Consider the following 18,015-nt stretch of genomic DNA (forward strand, 5'->3'; position numbering starts at 1 on the left):
GTGCATGTAGTAATTTCCATAAAGGTTACATTAAAAAACAAGACATGCAGAAAGGCTCAATTTACAGAGAAGTAAACAGCCTTTAAAGGGCAGTTATCCAAATCATTAATTTTAGGCAATCAAACGGCTTAATTACCAGAAATTCATCAGATGGGCTTAAAGGTCAAAAAGTGACGCGCGGGCTGCTTCCTCCCCTCTTCCGTTCTGCGCGGTCTTGTTCGGCTAAATTGCCTCGCCTGGGGTCTCACTTTTCCGCTTCTGATTAGGAAAACGTGGCCTTGATGTGTGCTCCTTTTAATTTGTTCCTCCATACACCCGTCTTATCCTCCCCCCTCACCCCCTCAAAGGATTAGCCCAGTTATGGCCGTTGCTATCTGGGTTCAAATCAACTCCATCCCCAGATATAGACTAATAAACCGCTCACTGTTGCATTTGACTTAAAACTTGATTTACTGCTCATGTAAATCGGAGGCATGTAGTAATTTGCTTGTCACTCTTACTGATTGGTTTATGTACAGTTATGCAAGCATTGTCCATGCTGCCCACCATGGGATATTATTGTGTACATTACAGCAATATTTGTGCCAAAGACTTCACTTCTAAGAATTATACAGTAGCTATATTTCCTGAATAGCCTATTGTTTCAAAAGATGTGTTATCAATGAGTTTATGTCATGGCCTTGTCTTTAGGTTGATGGCCATTTAATTTCCCTTAGCTACGGGCTTGGAGATTTGGCCAAACACATCCATATCATCTGAGACCTTATTCCAATGTAGAGACTCATTTTGAAGCCATATCTGTTTCTGTTGATAGGAATATTGAAAAAGACCAAAGACAACTTGGATATGACCACTGTGGATGGTAACAAGACCACGGCAGAGATGCTCTTCCAGAGCCCGGAGGTGAGACTGCCCTCTGCTGCCTCGGAGGAGAAACTGCAGCTTTGAGCAATAAGGCATTGTTCCGTCAACTGCTGCAATATCACCTGATCAAACATATTTCTGACGAAGACTGAAGTCTTTAGATGCTCATTTTGTCCTTTCCCTGTGTTGATTGGCTGTGTGGTTTTCTCTTCCTGATCATAGGCCATTGTTCTGGAGTTTGATTGGAGGGCTGCGTTCAGGGAGCTGGTGCCCCAGATGGCTCATTGTGTCAAGGTGGTGCTGGAGGATGTGTGCACCAAGAGTCTGCAGCAGGAGGAGCTGTCACACACATCTGGCTCCGCCCACATGGTCCTGACCAACACACCCCACAGAGATGGCTCCTCCCTCACCTGCCCAGAGAGGGACCGCCCCAAGATGGTCGCCAAGGCAAGCATAAAGATCAACATGTGTTGTCCATATGACAGTGCTCAGTCAACTTTCGTACCATGACAGCCCGTGTGAAGAAAAAGCTGCCTGGTTGACTGGCACCCTTTACGGTGGGCAGGACACCATGATTGACTGTGGTTCCATTACACACTCAATGCTGCTCTAAAATCATTCAATCAATCACAGATAAAGGAAAAGATTGACTGCGGGTTGACATAGAATGTTTACGCTGTGTTTGGTTTCACGTCAATATCCAATGATAATGGTTGTGAGCGGAACAGATTGTAGGGTATGTGGGTTTTAATGTGGCTAACACCTATGTTAAGCGACACCGTAAGCATTTTGATTGAACCCGCAGTGATTTTTCTTAGCTGCAATTGATCGAATTGGGGCCTAAACCTCTTTGTCCAGCCTTGCCTCATAAGAAGCATGTGTTTTCTCCCCTCTCCTCCTCCTTCATCTCCTCCTCTCCTCTAGCCCTTTACACCGACACTAGTTGTGGCTCCTCATTGCTAACGAGTGTCAGAATGTGTCTCTGCTCAAGACCTGTACAACATATTTATGTGTAGGTCAACGCTTAAAATATGAGAGCCTCTCAGCTCAAAGGTTATACATGCATGCATTTGCATTGAGGAGCCACCGAGACCAAAGACGAGACCTTTTTTTTTTTCTCCTCCATTTTTTGACATATGCCTGCGTGTTTGAGGCGAGAGCAAATTACTATACAAGACCCGAGCATGAAATGTGGCCAGTTCAAAAGCATTAGACCGATCAATAGTTCACTCATTCATATGCATACCTTTGTAGCTCCATCCCAGCTTCAGTTGCATGACCCGTTCCCCTGCCTACATGACCATAAATGGGTACAGGTAACTGCCAAAATAAAGGAAACACTTTAGTAAGTGAGGGATACAAAGTACATATTCAGCAGGTGCTTCCACACAGGTGTGGTTCCGGAGTTAATTAAGGAATTAACATCCCATCATGCTTAGGGTCATGTATAAAAATGATTAGTCGCCCATTATTTTTGCTACCATGGCTAGGTTAAAATGGTGTGTGTCTGTGTCGGTGTGTGTGTGTGTGTGTGTGTGTGTGTGTGTGTGTGTGTGTGTATCAGTCACCAGATCTCAAACCAATTGAACACTTATGGGAGATTCTGGAGTGGCACCTGAGACAGCATTTTCCACCACCATCAACAAAACACAAAATTATGGAATCATGGAATGATGTCGCATCCCTTCAAAGGAGTTCCAGACACTTGTAGAATCTATGCCAAGGTGCATTGAAGCTGTTCTGGAGGCTTGTGGTGGCCCAACGCCCTATTAAGACACTTTATGTTGGTGTTTCCTTTATTTTGGCAGTTGCCTGTATGTCCACCAGGTTGACGGTGCAATCTCTCAGCTGCCTGTAGCCTCGCGTTTTCTCATAGAAACAGAGAGAGATCCATTCTTGCTTTACCTTTGTATCATTCCAGTCACCTTGCAGTGGAGCCTATAAGACCTGTAGGGATCCGTATCTTTGATCTGAGCTAGTTAAGGTTCAGTCTATAACTGGAGCGGAAGAGGTGTGTGAGCAATAAACCTCACTGACACCTTGTGGGTCCTCAGAGCGATGAGTCTGTCTGTCTCTGTCCGTCCGTCTGTCTGTGCCGGTGGACGACCTGCAGGCCCAAGGCACTCACTCTGCTAAGCTCCTAAGGACTCGATGCACTCTATTGTCTATTGACTTCCTGGCCCAAATGGACATTGTTCCCTGGCCTTTCTGGCCCACTAGAGGCTTATTCTGCCCAGGAATTGCTACAAGGCAATGTCAATTCTGTCTACACATTGCAAACTCACTGACAGAATGTCGAACTTCCTGCCAGTGTTACAGTAAGTCAAGTAAGGTAGTGTGAGTCTAAAACTAAATGAAACTGAGCTGATATATCCATGCTGCCTGGGATTGATTGACCCACTATTGGAAGGGCTTTGTTATGGAGAAGGGAAAAAATACATTCAGGGCTTTTCCACACTAAGTGCAAGCCAACTCCTGGGGGAATTTAGGAAATATATTATAGTACCTGGCCATGTTTTACTGCTTTTAAATCACCTTGGCACATAACTCACATATAAATTGTGAGGTGAACTCATTCACACACGTGTGACTCTTTTGCATTCGCTGATCCTCTGTCATTATTCTCAATGTGCTGTCAATGGTTGCACATGAGCCAGGGTTGTGTGTGTGTGTGTGTGTGTGTGTGTGTGTGTGTGTGTGTGTGTGTGTGTGTGTGTGTGTGTGTGTGTGTGTGTGTGTGTGTGTGTGTGTGTGTGTGTGTGTGTGTGTCAGGGTGATGTCTCTGTGTCTGTCCGTCCATCTGTAAGGTGATTCATTTGACACCATCTTTCTACATAGAAGGACAGTCCTCTTACCTCTCTTACCTTTCAGCTAGGGGCATGGATAAGATGGGAGTGGTTGTTAAAAGAAGAGATACAAAGGTGATTGAGATGTTTATAGCATGCCTTTACTGAGACACCTCATATCTATGCTGTCTCTCTCTCTCTCTCTCTCTCTCTCTCTCTCTCTCTCTCTCTCTCTCTCTCTCTCTCTCTCTCTCTCTCTCCCTTTCTCTCTCTCTTGTTGGCATGGCTCTCATCCATTCCCTCTCTGTTCCTCTCTGCCTAGTTCTGTGGTGACATCATGGGGGAGTGTGATGCCCTCCTGCCCCTGGCGGAGGCGTGTGGAGATGCCGCCCTCCTGGAGGTGCGCTGCAGCTTTGTGGAGGTGTGTGCCTGGGTCACGTCTGCCATCCTGGGCCGTGTGGAGGAACGGGTAGGGGAGGTGCCCTCTGCTGCCCCCCTGAAGAACCTGGTTGCTCTGCTGGGCACCAGTATGTACATCCACCAACAGCTGTGCCACTATGAGGCACAACTCAGAGAGACCAACACCACCGCAGCAAGAGTGTGAGTCTGTTTAGACTGTGTGTGAGTTTGTATATAGGTATGTATGTGTGCATTTGTACCTCTGTTTGTTTCCACACACAAGAGCATAATAGTTGTATTAAACACCACCCACTCCCCTTGTTCAACAGTCCACCTTCCAACTCCCTTCTCAGTTACATAATCACTACAACCCTGTGTCATGGCTAAAAGAAAACCGCACCTCCATGACAACAAAGATTTAACCTCTGTGGGATCGGTGTCCCGTATACGGGACGGTTGAGTTAACGTGCACTAATGTGATTAGCATAACTGTTGTAAGTAACAGCAAACTTTCTAGGACATAGACATGTCTTTATATGGGCAGAAAGCTTAAATTATTGTTAATCTAACTGCACTGTCCAATTTACAGTAGCTATTGCAGTGAAAAATGCCATGCTATTGTTTGAGGAGAGTGCACAACAACAAAAAACGTATCATGGCAACTGGTTTGATACATTCACTTCTGAAGGTAAATAATGTACTTACATTCAGTAATCTTGCTCTGATTTGTCATCCTAAGGGTCCCAGAGATAAAATGTAGCATAGTTTTGTTTGATAAAATCCATTGTTATATTCAAATGTAGGAACTGGGTTCTACAGTTTGAACCCCTGCTGTCTCTGGCTCCACACCCACCCTGCCCAGCCATCTAGATGTGTGAAAGTTAGTGTATAAGCTAATGATCCATCATGTATGACATTCCTGGGAGTGTGTAAACTTACATTTTGTATTACCATATCATTTTTGTATGTTCTCTATAGTTATGTACTTGAAAAGGTGTCAATTGACCAATTCGGCACATTTGGGCAGACTTGATACAAAATAGTCCAGTATTGCAATGCTTCACTGGATCAATCTGAAACTTTGCACACACACTGCTTCCATCTAGTGGCCAAAATCTAAATTGTGACTAAACTGCAATATTATATTGTGGCCTTTCTCTTGCATTTCAAAGATGATAAAAAAACAAAAAAAAAACAGTTTTTTGTTTGTTTGTATTATATTTTACCAGATCTAATGTGTTATATTCTCCTACATTAATGTCACATTTCCACAAACTTCAAAGTGTTTCCTTTCAAATGGTATCAAGAATGTGCATATCCTTGCTTCAGGTCCTGAGCTACAGGCAGTTAGATTTGGGTATGTCATTTTAGGCGAAAATTGAAAAAAAGGGTCCGATCCGTAAGCGGTTAAAACCAGCAGAAAGCCATAAAAAGCCAGGGGGTTCACAAGACATATTTTCCAAAATATTCTGGGGGATTTATTGATGTCCATTGTAGTTTCTCAGCCCAGGGAGATTGTCAGTGCACTGCCAATGGTACTAAAACTCTATAATTGAGTTGTAAAGAATCTGCATATCTGTGTGCGAGCGATGGCCTGACTGCACCGTCCTTTCGTCTGTCTGGTGGAATGGAGGAGATGTTGGTTGGAAAACAGATGTTGCCTCTCAAACTGGGCCAAAGGGTGAAGGCAGGGGAGAGGGAAAAGGCTACAGAGAGTCTGTGTGGCCTAGCGCTGACAGAGAGGGCTGGGGAGCAAGATGGAGAGAGTTTGAGGGTGGGCTCTATGAAGGGGGGAGGGGCTAAGAGAGAAGGGAGGGAGGGAAGTGATTGACTGGTTCTAATCACTGCCATTTGTGAATACATCTGGCAGATTTATTTACCTCCTAGTCCCCCTTTGGCCACTGCACTCCACGTATCCCTCCTCAAAGTGTCCTGCTTAGCCCTGTGCCCTACCTCTTCCCTCACGCCCCCCACCTTCACCTGCCCTGTGGCCCTTCACCCCCTATTCTCTTAAACTGCCCCTTCCCTCCCTGACCCCCTTCCCCTTTCTTTGGCCCCTGTGCAACCCTGTTAAATGTGTTCCTGTATGTGTGATGTTTGTGGCCCTGCAGGCCGATGACACTGCTGCCCATCCAGAGGTACCAGGATGTGACGGAGGGCCTGAGAGAGCAGCTGACCAGCTACTGTGTCCAGGTGTGCACCAGCACTCTCCTGCAGGACGCAGAGAGCCACCACTGGGCTGACCCCAAACCCTTCTACGAGGTGAGCTGGACCACGATTACCACGTTTCGTTAATGCTCTCTGTGCTAATGGAGATTCTCTGCTAGTCAGCAAGAGAGAGTAACGGATGTCTTGCAGTGTTTGTTGCGTTTGTCGTGTCATTTTTTTGTCTCTACAAATCTGAAGAGTCCTTTACAATTAGATGTATTTCCAAAATGCACTCTTTGCACTCTTAGCGCCCCCGACCACTCCCGCCTCCAAACCCAGGGCTCCACTCTCAGCTCTCCCAGGACATCTGAGGCTCCTGTGCTTCCCTGAGGGCTGGTGGGATCGAGCCGTCTGCACTGTGACCATCTGGAAACAGGGCTGCTGAAGCCTCTGTCCTCCCATACCTATGCCCCCTAAACCAACCCAGAAACCCCTCGCACACTCCCTCTCCCTCCATTCCCGGGCACTGAGGTCAGACATGCCTGCTGTATGCAGGTGTGTTCTCCTCTGTCTGTCCTGGATCCTGGAGCTCAGGGGAGGCAGCTCAGCTCTTCCGGCTCAGACCCAGAACCTGGCCAGGCCCAGCCACAGACAAGTCTCAGCCACACGTGCACTTCCTCTTGGTCCTGGTACAGATCATAATGCAGGGGGGTCTGCTGGGTCCAGAGGCAGAGGATGGAGCCTTAATCCCGGACGTACGGTCACGCTCTCTGTCCAGAGACAATCCGTAAATTATTGGCTTGGGGGGAAGAGGGGGTTGAGATCATTACTTGATGTCGAACATGTTGTTAATATTCTCTCTTTGGTCACAACACCAACTGTAGGACTGTTTCCCCCCTGTCTGAAAGCAATTAGAGACATGAAACCAGCCTCTCTCTCTCTCTCTCTCTCTCTCTCTCTCTCGCTCTCACTCTCTCCTCTCTCTCTCTCGCTCTCTCTCCTCTTTCTCTCTCTCTCTCTCTCTCTCTCTCTCTCACTCTCACTCTCTCTTTCTCTTTCTTTAACAACATTTCTTTGACCCGATGTAAAACCCATGAATCTTTATGTCATTTAATTTCAGTGTATGTGTGAGCGTGTGTGTGTGTGCGTGAGCATCTGTGTGTGCATGTGTGTGTGTGCGGGAGCGTCTGTGTGTGTGTTTAGTGATATTCCAGACTGTTCCCCTTGTCTGTGATGCCTTCCACAGATCAGGGCATGGAAGCAGTCATTAGTCCCATAGGGGTACAGGAGCCCAGGTGCAGAGTGCAGGTGGTGTGACCATGGGGCCTTCAATGTGTTGACAGCACTCTCGCTCTCTCTATCCCTCTCCCTCTCTCTCTCTCTATGTGCTGCAGGGTGATAGGTGTTCATTCTCAGTGCAGATGTGGCACTACTTCCTGACTGGGCTTCGTACTGACCTGTGGTTGGCTGTGCCGGGCTCTGTGGGGCGGGACGTGCTCGCTCAGGTGACCAGTGAGAGTCTGCAGGTTCTTGTGCAGAGGTACTCCAGGGCACGGCCCTCCTACAAGAGGCACCTGCAGATCAGGTACAGTATGGTATGAGGCAGGGCTCCCCCACACACAGACACACAGACACACAGACACACATGCATACATGCATACATACACACAGTATTGTTAGTGCTGTTATTATGGTTAGTGTTGTTAGTGTTGTTAGTGTTGTTAGTGTTGTTAGTGTTGTTAGTGTTGTTAGTATTGTTGGTATTGTTGGTATTGTTGGTATTGTTGGTATTGTTAGTGTTGTTGGTATTGTTAGTGTTGTTGGTATTGTTAGTGTTGTTAGTATTGTTAGTGTTGTTAGTATTGTTAGTGTTGTTGGTATTTTTAGTGTTGTTGGTATTGTTAGTGTTGTTGGTATTGTTAGTGTTGTTAGTATTGTTAGTGTTGTTAGTATTGTTAGTGTTGTTGGTATTGTTAGTGTTGTTAGTATTGTTAGTGTTGTTAGTATTGTTAGTGTTGTTGGTATTTTTAGTGTTGTTGGTATTGTTAGTGTTGTTGGTATTGTTAGTGTTGTTAGTATTGTTAGTGTTGTTAGTATTGTTAGTGTTGTTAGTATTGTTAGTGTTGTTAGTATTGTTAGTGTTGTTGGTATTGTTAGTGTTGTTGGTATTGTTAGTGTTGTTAGTATTGTTAGTGTTGTTAGTATTGTTAGTGTTGTTAGTATTGTTAGTGTTGTTAGTATTGTTAGTGTTGTTAGTATTGTTGGTATTGTTGGTATTGTTAGTGTTGTTAGTATTGTTAGTGTTGTTAGTATTGTTAGTGTTGTTAGTATTGTTAGTGTTGTTAGTATTGTTAGTGTTGTTAGGTATTGTTAGTGTTGTTGGTATTTTTAGTGTTGTTGGTATTGTTAGTGTTGTTAGGTATTGTTAGTGTTGTTAGTATTGTTAGTGTTGTTAGTATTGTTAGTGTTGTTAGTATTGTTAGTGTTGTTAGTATTGTTAGTGTTGTTAGTATTGTTAGTTTTGTTAGTATTGTTAGTGTTGTTAGGTATTGTTAGTGTTGTTAGTATTGTTAGTGTTGTTGGTATTGTTAGTGTTGTTGGTATTGTTAGTATTGTTAGCGGTGTTTGTATTGTTAGTATTTTTGGTGTTTTAGTATTGTTAGTGTTGTTAGTGTTGTTAATATTGTTAATATTGTTAATATTGTTAATAGTGTTAATATTGTTAATAGTGTTAATATTGTTAATAGTGTTAATATTGTTCATAGTGTTAATAGTGTTAATAGTGTTAATAGTGTTAATAGTGTTAATAGTGTTAATATTGTTAATATTGTTAATAGTGTTAATAGTGTTAATAGTGTTAATAGTGTTAATAGTGTTAATAGTGTTAATATTGTTAATAGTGTTAATAGTGTTAATATTGTTAATAGTGTTAATAGTGTTAATAGTGTTAATATTGTTCATAGTGTTAATAGTGTTAATAGTGTTAATAGTGTTAATATTGTTAATAGTGTTAATATTGTTAATAGTGTTAATAGTGTTAATATTGTTAATATTGTTAATATTGTTAATATTGTTCATAGTGTTAATATTGTTCATAGTGTTAATAGTGTTAATATTGTTAATAGTGTTAATAGTGTTAATATTGTTAATAGTGTTAATAGTGTTAATAGTGTTAATAGTGTTAATAGTGTTAATAGTGTTAATATTGTTAATAGTGTTAATAGTGTTAATATTGTTAATAGTGTTAATAGTGTTAATAGTGTTAATAGTGTTAATATTGTTAATATTGTTAATATTGTTCATAGTGTTAATATTGTTCATAGTGTTAATAGTGTTAATAGTGTTAATATTGTTAATATTGTTAATAGTGTTAATAGTGTTAATAGTGTTAATAGTGTTAATAGTGTTAATATTGTTAATAGTGTTAATAGTGTTAATATTGTTAATATTGTTAATAGTGTTAATATTGTTAATAGTGTTAATAGTGTTAATAGTGTTAATATTGTTCATAGTGTTAATATTGTTCATAGTGTTAATATTGTTAATAGTGTTAATATTGTTCATAGTGTTAGTGTAGCAGTATGTGCTGTAGGCAGCAAAGCTGTGTTCTACTATATAGTATGGCCTCCTTATGCCTGCTTCTTTCCCATCCCCTCACTATTGGCTCAGTTCCATAGTGTTCCTCTTGGGCTTGACGTGGGGGACTGAACGCTGCATTAACACATACTAAACACACCCTGAACACATGCTTAGGCCTTCAGTCCACAACTGCCTCCCATCACCACTGACAGATGACAATGTGCAGGTCGTCCCTGAATTAGAGTGTGGGGAGAGAGGGCTTGTGTGTGTGTGTGTGTGTGTGTGTGTGTGTGTGTGTGTGTGTGTGTGTGCGTGTGTGTGTGTGTGTGTGCTTGCACTGTGTTACATACAGACCTCCCAAAGAGAGAGAGGAAGTGTAGGGTTCCTCTGTCTATCTCTGCTCCAACTCACAACCCTCACATGATTACACTAAGACACACTTAGGGATTATATCTTTCTAACTTAGAACGGTGACGACAGATTTGGCTCCTGTGAAGAAATAGTCCAATAAAAGCCCTACAACCAATTGAGGAAACAGATTTACTGCTTTTTGGACATGAAAGAATATGTATTTTATTTAGTAGAGCAAAGGCCTCAGGCCCGTAACTGTCCTGTCATAAACTCAGCAGGAGGTTTCATCTGGCTCGCCAACCATGTTGTCATGTAATGATGTCATGCCTGATGAGAGTTACGGATACTCTGTGTAGTGTCTAACCCCTTCTTTCCCCCCAGGTGTGACATCACCGCGGTGCTGCTTTGTGTGGAGCAGCTTATGTGGAGTGTGTGTGAGCGGCCCGAGGCGCTGGTGCAGTCGGAGCACCCCGTGGGGGGTTGCGTCTGGGTCGCCTCAATCCACAGCCTGTGTAACCAGCTCCTGACCACGCTGGTCATCGTGACCGCACCCCTGCCTCAGCTCTTCTGGTACAGACACGACCTCTGACATCTGACCGCTCACACTGGCCGCAACAGCCAATCAGCTGTAGCTCATACTGTCTGCCTTTTACCAACCTCAAATCTCTGGGAACTGTAGTCTTTTAAACAGCCCATTAGTACCAGGGGTACACTCTGACATCATAAACATATATTAATGTACGTTACTGCAACATGGTAAGATTAACCTGGCTTTGTTCTAACAGACCACTCTTTAAGCATGGTGTCCTACTGTGACTCCATCAGTTCAACCACCATCTGTTATACACTAAGCGTACAAAACATTAGGAACACCTGCTCTTTCCATGACATGATCCCTTATTGATGTCACCTGTTAAATCCACTTCAAACAGTGTAGATGAAGGGGAGGAGACAGGTTAAAGAAGGATTTTTAAGCCTTGAGACAATTGAGACATGGATTGTGTATGTGTGCCATTCAGAGGGTGAATGGGCAAGGCAAAATATTTAAGTGCCTTTGAACGGGGTATGGTAGTAGGTGCCAGGCACACCCATTTGTGTCAAGAACTGCAACGTTGCTGGGTTTTTCACGCGGAACAGTTTTCCGTGTGTATAAAGAATGGTCCACCATCCAAAGGACATCCAGCCAACTTGACACAACTGTGGGAAGCATTGGAGTCAACATGGGCCAGCATTCCTGTGGAACGCTTTTGACACCTTGTAGAGTCCATGCCCCGACGAACTGAGTCTGTTCTGAGGGAAATACACAGTCATGGCATATGCAAAGGACACATACGGCTGATATACTGTATTCTGATGGCTATGTGTCATGTCCCTCAGGACCTTCCAGTACAGGCCAGGAGAGGGCTCTCTGTCAGCTCTGGCCCAATCCCCAAGCAGTCCTGGCATACACTGGCTCAGTGCCATCCACCCTGCCCTGTTCACCCAGCAGGCAGCACGGTACGTAACATACGCACACTCGCACGCCAACTCTTACACGCAGCCAGTATACCCAACACCGTCCAATGACCATATATCAAGGACCATATGTGTGCTGAGTTAGGGGCATATAGTCTGCACATATAGCTCATAGCTCATACTTTACTCGGCTAGGTCGTTGTGTTTGTGAGGGCCCCAGTCTTACCCAGGGACTGTAATGCAACACAGATGCAGTCCAAAGTGTTAGAGGAGGAAAGCACTGTGTTTATGTTAATGGCTGCTCAGGGGGTTTTCACTGAGGGTGTGAACAGAGAAGACTGAGATTGCTTCGGAGTGAGAAGAAGGTGGGTTGTGTGCGTGCATGCGTTCGTGTTTGGGGGTTTGGGGAGGAATGACTGGTATGACCTGAGAAGGTGCACTCAATCACTCTCCGCCCTAGCCCCAAACTGCCCCCACCCCTCACCACCCTTACCCTTGGGTGATGTCATCGCATGCTTAGAGTGCACAAATCCCCCCTCTCCAAGCCCTGCCATGCTCCCAAGGCTCGGAGAGCTGAAATTAGTTTATTTTTATGACCTTTTTATTTTCCTCATGTTCAGCGATGGCAGGGTGCCTTGCTGTGCTGTGGTTCCCTGGCCAAATCCACAGGTCCTTCCATGGTTGGGCCCTGTAACCAGTGTAACCAGACCTTCCCTCAGCTCAGCTCCTCACATAAACTGACTGTGATGATTATTAAATAAAACAACAACAAAAACACAAAGCACGTCGATAAATCAAGTAGTAGTATGGGCAATCAAAAGTGTGGAGCTATCTGTTTTGACACTGGAAGTCGTCCCTGTGCTGTAGCTGGTCAGATTTATCACAGCGGTTAAGGGAGGATTTCTCATGGATTTGCAGCCCCAGTGACGACATAAATCCTGCCGTCAGGTTCAGGTATAGTGTTCCTCACTCAAGCAGCAGGGTGCACAACGCTCTCGCTTTTTGGCTGGAATGGGATGGCTAACTTTCCCTCCCCCTTCCTCCGCCTACTTTTTTCTTGCCTTTTATCAGATGTTATTGAGACGTATACAGTACACGCACTCACACACACACACACGCACATTCACACTCCAAGGACATGCCTCATTACACCCAGCTGGCTGCAGCCTCATGGTTCTACAAAAGACATAGAGGGTTATGCTGTATATTTATGGATTTGGCTTCTCCCCAAATGTTCATTTGCTTTTAGCTGGCCAAGATTAAACGTAATTCCTTCCCGGTGCACACTCTAAGAAAGCGAGCATGAAGGTATTTGTGGACTAATCTGGTAGGGGAGGAACTGACATTCAAGGAAGTTGCTATTTCATAACAGTATATTTGCGGGTTCACAGATGTGTGTCCTCCCTTGCTGAATGGACTGCTTTCTATCAGTCTAGTTATCCGACTCTGCAGATCTGTCACTGTTGTTGTGTGTCGTTTCTCCCGCTGCTCTCTCTTCCCGTCTGTCCGTCTGTCCATCTGTCCTGTGACTGTCTCGGTTGAAGGGAGGGCCTGACGGGCGAAGCGGCCTCCGAGTGCCAGCTGAGGCTGCTGACATCTGACCCAGAATGCAGTCCCAGGTTGCTGCTGACCGCCATCCTGCACAGAGACTGTCACCTGCTCCGAGTCCTCCTGGAGCACTCCCGTAAGACAACACATTCTGATGGAAATACTCTTAACTACCTGCTCATTGCACCACACACACCTGGGAAAGGTCCGTAAATGAAAAATGAGTCCGATATCCAACTGATTTTTACGAGATGTTATGTTGTTGTTTTGTTGGTTGTTCTTCATTCTCCCAAATCTTTTTAAATGTTTTATTCATGTGTAAGATCCTCTTTATTAGCCAAAGTGAAACCAAAGACCTCCCTTCCCAGAGGCCCATGGGTAGGATAGGGTCCACTTTGGTTATGTTACCTTTAAAATGTTCTCAGGGCCCAGGGCCCCAATGGAACTAATCACATCTCTGGACAGGCTGTGCAGTGCCTGAACATCTTTGGATGGAGCCCATTTGTTTTATGGAGTTCTCATCATCCTCATCATCATCAGGGCCGTCATCATCATGACTAAATCAATAGAGCGCCGTAATAAACACCCAACAGGGCTAACCTGAGCTCACACACTGACCTTTAAACATCTCCTTCCCCTCTCTCCACATTGGGAAAGTGTAACCTTTAAAGACTGTTGTGCACTTGCACATTAATTCACATTAAAGTGACCTCATTAATAACAACGCCGGCCTTCTAAGACGACGGCAGCTAGCTAGCGTTTCTCCCCTCCCCAACCGTCGCCCGGACCTGCACTGCACCGTCGTAAATCAACATCACCACAACGCCGAACTCTACCTCAGAGCTAATTAAGAGGAACCAGACAAACCATCCTTCTCGTCCCAACTCTCAGTAGCCAATGCTGTCTTAACTGCTCTCTGATAGGTGGGTCTGTCCTCTCATGCAGCTGCGCCAGCAGGCCAGGCAGGGGTTTCTGCTACACTAGGTCCTCTCTGTAAATGAGCAGCCTTATACACAGGACTGTTTTATTGTCATCACACATTGTGTTTGCTTCTAATTACAGAGTGAGAGAGAGAGAGAGAGAGAGAGAGAGAGAGAGAGAGAGAGAGAGAGAGAGAGAGAGAGAGAGAGAGAGAGAGAGAGAGAGAGAGAGAGAGAGAGAGAGAGAGAGAGAGAGAGAGAGAGAGAGAGAGAGAGAGAGAGAGAGAGAGAGAGAGAGAGAGAGAGAGAGAGAGAGAGAGAGAGAGAGAGAGAGAGAGAGAGAGAGAGAGAGAAATAATAAACAGGTATGCATCAAGGTTGCAGAGGCTTAGGGAGGGAGAGAGAGAGAGACTCTTCAGAGATGGAGCAGTAGTCTATCTATCATAACTCATCTCAGGTTCCATAATGGGATAATTATTAAAAGGTGTCTAGTTAACCTGCCATGTTCTTCAGTACCCCAAGTGGAAATTGATATAAGTCCCCCTTTCCCCTCGACAGTGGGCATGGCGCTATCACCACGCGCCCTCTCCTTAAGGACCAATTACCAGACCGACAGACTACAAGGCGGCAGCATAATCCACATAATGCAGTGTAATAGAGTGATTGTAGGTCAAAGGATGTTTGACCACTTTTTTTGTGCCGCGTCGGGAGAAAAAACACAGAAAGGAAATCAATTCCCATCAGTGGTTGAGCGGCGATGGGCTTCCTGGCTTCTTATTAAGCCGGGTGATATTAGGGCCCCTGCGTCCCTTAATGCGGCAGGTAATTTAGGCCTGTCATTTTAAAACAGTCCAACATTTGTCAAGGGGGAGCGCAAACAGCTCCCTGCCTTCCATCAAAAGACCTGCTCATCGAGTGCTGCGTTGCATTCGGCCTCCTATTCAAATACCTGTCATCTCCCACAAAAACAGACTGACGGACGTTCTCTAGACCTGTGCCACCGGAGGAACACAGATGATCCCCCTCCCCCTCAGCCCCTACCCCCACCTCCCACCCCCAACCCCCACCACCCCATGCCTGCAGCGACCCCAACAAGGACATCCTGTCAGAACATGTTCCTACTTATTTCCTGCCTCCCATCTACTAAGATATTCATCCACAAGAGGCTTTGGGATTCAGTTGTTTTTGTATAATTTCACCAAAGATGTGTGGCTGTGTATTTTCTATGCCAATAGTTATTGTGTTACCTTTTGTTGCCGTGTCTCAGTTTGGACAGCCTTGACAGCCTTGAGATATTTTCTCACTTGACGCATTTGATATAGCTTTCTTTCCACCTCCCCTCAGCCCCCACCCCGAAGGTGCAGCTGGGGAATGTTCTGTATCATGGCTAAGGTTGCAATGGAAGGTTAGCAGTGCACGGCCATCTACTGCAGCTGAAGAGACTCCATTCAAAACTGACTCACACTCCCAAACGTGTTTGAATGCTTGGGTTTCACTATAGTCCTTGGCATTTTATGTGTTTCTGTCACTTAAACTTTTCCTAAAAGAGGACTATCTTTTCAGATTTCTGCATGGAGGAGGAGGCAGATGCTGATGCTGTGTCTCCTGTGAAGAGCGATGCTGGAGATGAGTTTATGGAGGCAGTGTACAACGTGCTCAGCTCCCTGAACAATGTCCCCAAAGCCTTGACTCTGGCCCTGGAGACATACTTTGACAGAGGACACTTATGGGACTATCTATACAGCCTGGCAGGTATTCAAACCTAATTGTTGCTATACATAAACTGTATTTTACACTGGAGTGCACTGTACTGTAGGCACTCGAGAGCACACAATGCAGGATACAGACTGAGTTTCCAAAGAAAAACACTGAAGAATACTATGTCCTAACTTTGTTATGGTCACTAATGTTCAGATCAGACTTGGATCCAAATGCAACACATGTTTTGGGAAATAGCCAACTTGAGCTGTACTTGATTTAGTTTGACTGGTAAAATAGAACCAATGGAATAGTCCCAAATGTGCAAACTCCAAGCTAAATAAAACACACCTAAAATACAGTATATGAAACAATTTTACATGTGTATTTGATCCACGTCAGGTTGAAATCAACGTATAGGTTAATGCTAAGTAGTAGTAGTTGTGTGTGTGTGTGTGTGTGCATGTGTGCATCCTAGTGTGTGTGCATGCCCGTTGGTAAACACTGCCATCACTATTCTAACGAATACAACATGTCAGAAGTGGGCTTTTATCGGAATGAATTCGAGGCTCATTACAAGTAATCCAAAACTATAACGCAAACCCTCCCTTAAATCTCTGGTGACTGTTTACGTGTTGTCATTTCCATTACAAAACATATCAAAAGTCCCGCTCCAACATCAACTCATTCTGTCGAGCTAATCGTACTACATTGGTTCAGTGCTCAATAGCACAGACTGCAATTATTCCCTGACACTTCCTTTTCTCAGGCGAAAGCTTTGATTGTGGGCTTAATCAGGGCTTTTGTGAGTCCCAGCTCATTTTGGTGTAGTTTTTTCTCCATCACATGCGAGAGGTAATTATTGTTGCATAAATTAGGGTGATTGGATAGGAATTTGGAAGGGGAGAAGGAGAGAAGACAGTGGTGGATTCACTCCTGTAGTCTCAATGTCACCCAGTGCTCTCGCGCTCTCTTTCTGTGTGTCTCCTGCTATCGTTGGCTTAATTGCTGCTCTGGGATGCACCTCCCAACTGAGATGGGGTGTAATTGAATTTTGGGGCACAGGAGTTCCCCGAACCAAACTATTGATCTCTCTGGGAACTTCTCTACTGTTCTGTGTATTGTTTAAAGTTTGTAATGTCTAATGACGTAACAATCAGCTAGAGTTGGTTTGAAGTCTTATATGTTGAAGTAGTCAGTGAGTATAGAAGTGTGAACTGTGTTTGAATATGGGGTTACTTTTGACAAATGGGTTGAGGTTTTGGAGACAGAGGTTTTGATTTACCATGTAGGAAACCCATATCACATTTTTATTTTCTACTTTCTGTTTAGAAGGGATGGAGAGTTATAGATGGTAGGTGTCCCCTGGGACTTCAATGCACTTCCAGTCCTGCCACTCTACTAAATCTCTCTGATGTAGCTCTTTGTTTTTTCTGCTAACGCTGTAGAAATGTTATGAATGCCATACAGCTGCACACTGTTGCTGCTCTGGTGCTGATATGTACAGGATATTGAAGGTCAAAACGTTGAAATACCTGACTTGGGCAAAGCTGGTATCCACCTAATGCCCACCTGGTGTTGATACAGAATACCTCTCTTCTCCTGGTAGTGGTTTCAAACACTTCTCAGCACCAAAAGATTAAAGTTTACAACCCTCAGCTTTTTAAATCTGTTTTCAGTTTTTCACCCTTAAATAATCTTTCTCTCCTTGGCACTGAAATTGTAATTTAGGATTGGTGATTGACAGAGTTTTCTCACCTGGTTTCCCAGGTTTCGATAAGTTGCTGATTTAAATGCAACAATTGATAAGCATTAGCCAATTTAGAAGAAGAGCATTATGTAACACTTAGAGTACCTACTCTTCCTCTGTCATGAAAGTGATTGCTGCCACTGTCCTGGTCTGTCTTAGATTCAGTGCGGCCTGTCCCCGTTGTGGTCAGCTTTATCCGGGCAGTGATCAACCAAACTGTCCACTGCCTTCTGGGCCACCTGGTCACCATGGTGCTGGACTGGCAGGCCTCTGAGGAGCCCTGTGCCCCCCTGCTCAGACGGGACGTCCCAGACAGCGTCCTCACTAAAGTCCCCAAGGAGTGGAGCTACACCCCTCAGACACCCAAGGGGAGGGAGTCAGCTAAGAGTACGTACTGTCAGAGATGAGAAGAAATAAATATGTGGATTGCATCTCTTCTTGTAATACAACCCGATTGATTATCCATTAGCTAAATCAACATAGTTATTTCATGCTCAGTATTGTCTGAAACACTTTG

General features: G+C 44.5%; 1 protein-coding gene across 3 annotated transcripts in view; it reads left to right on the forward strand.

Annotated features, from left to right (window-relative positions):
• The window catches only part of kiaa0825 (KIAA0825 ortholog), a 143,663-nt gene that overhangs the window by 31,683 nt on the left and 93,965 nt on the right, over positions 1-18,015 (forward strand). For all 3 annotated transcript variants that reach the window (XM_045226771.1, XM_045226770.1, XM_045226772.1), the window contains 10 exons: positions 815-903; positions 1,087-1,311; positions 3,973-4,250; positions 6,161-6,311; positions 7,592-7,782; positions 10,509-10,697; positions 11,505-11,624; positions 13,127-13,266; positions 15,614-15,802; positions 17,658-17,885. In XM_045226771.1, the coding sequence (XP_045082706.1) occupies positions 815-903; positions 1,087-1,311; positions 3,973-4,250; positions 6,161-6,311; positions 7,592-7,782; positions 10,509-10,697; positions 11,505-11,624; positions 13,127-13,266; positions 15,614-15,802; positions 17,658-17,885 (1,800 nt within the window). The remainder of the gene's footprint in view (positions 1-814; positions 904-1,086; positions 1,312-3,972; positions 4,251-6,160; positions 6,312-7,591; positions 7,783-10,508; positions 10,698-11,504; positions 11,625-13,126; positions 13,267-15,613; positions 15,803-17,657; positions 17,886-18,015) is intronic.

This window comes from Coregonus clupeaformis, chromosome 18 (genome assembly GCF_020615455.1).
Source record: "Coregonus clupeaformis isolate EN_2021a chromosome 18, ASM2061545v1, whole genome shotgun sequence".
Lineage (NCBI taxonomy): Eukaryota > Metazoa > Chordata > Actinopteri > Salmoniformes > Salmonidae > Coregonus > Coregonus clupeaformis.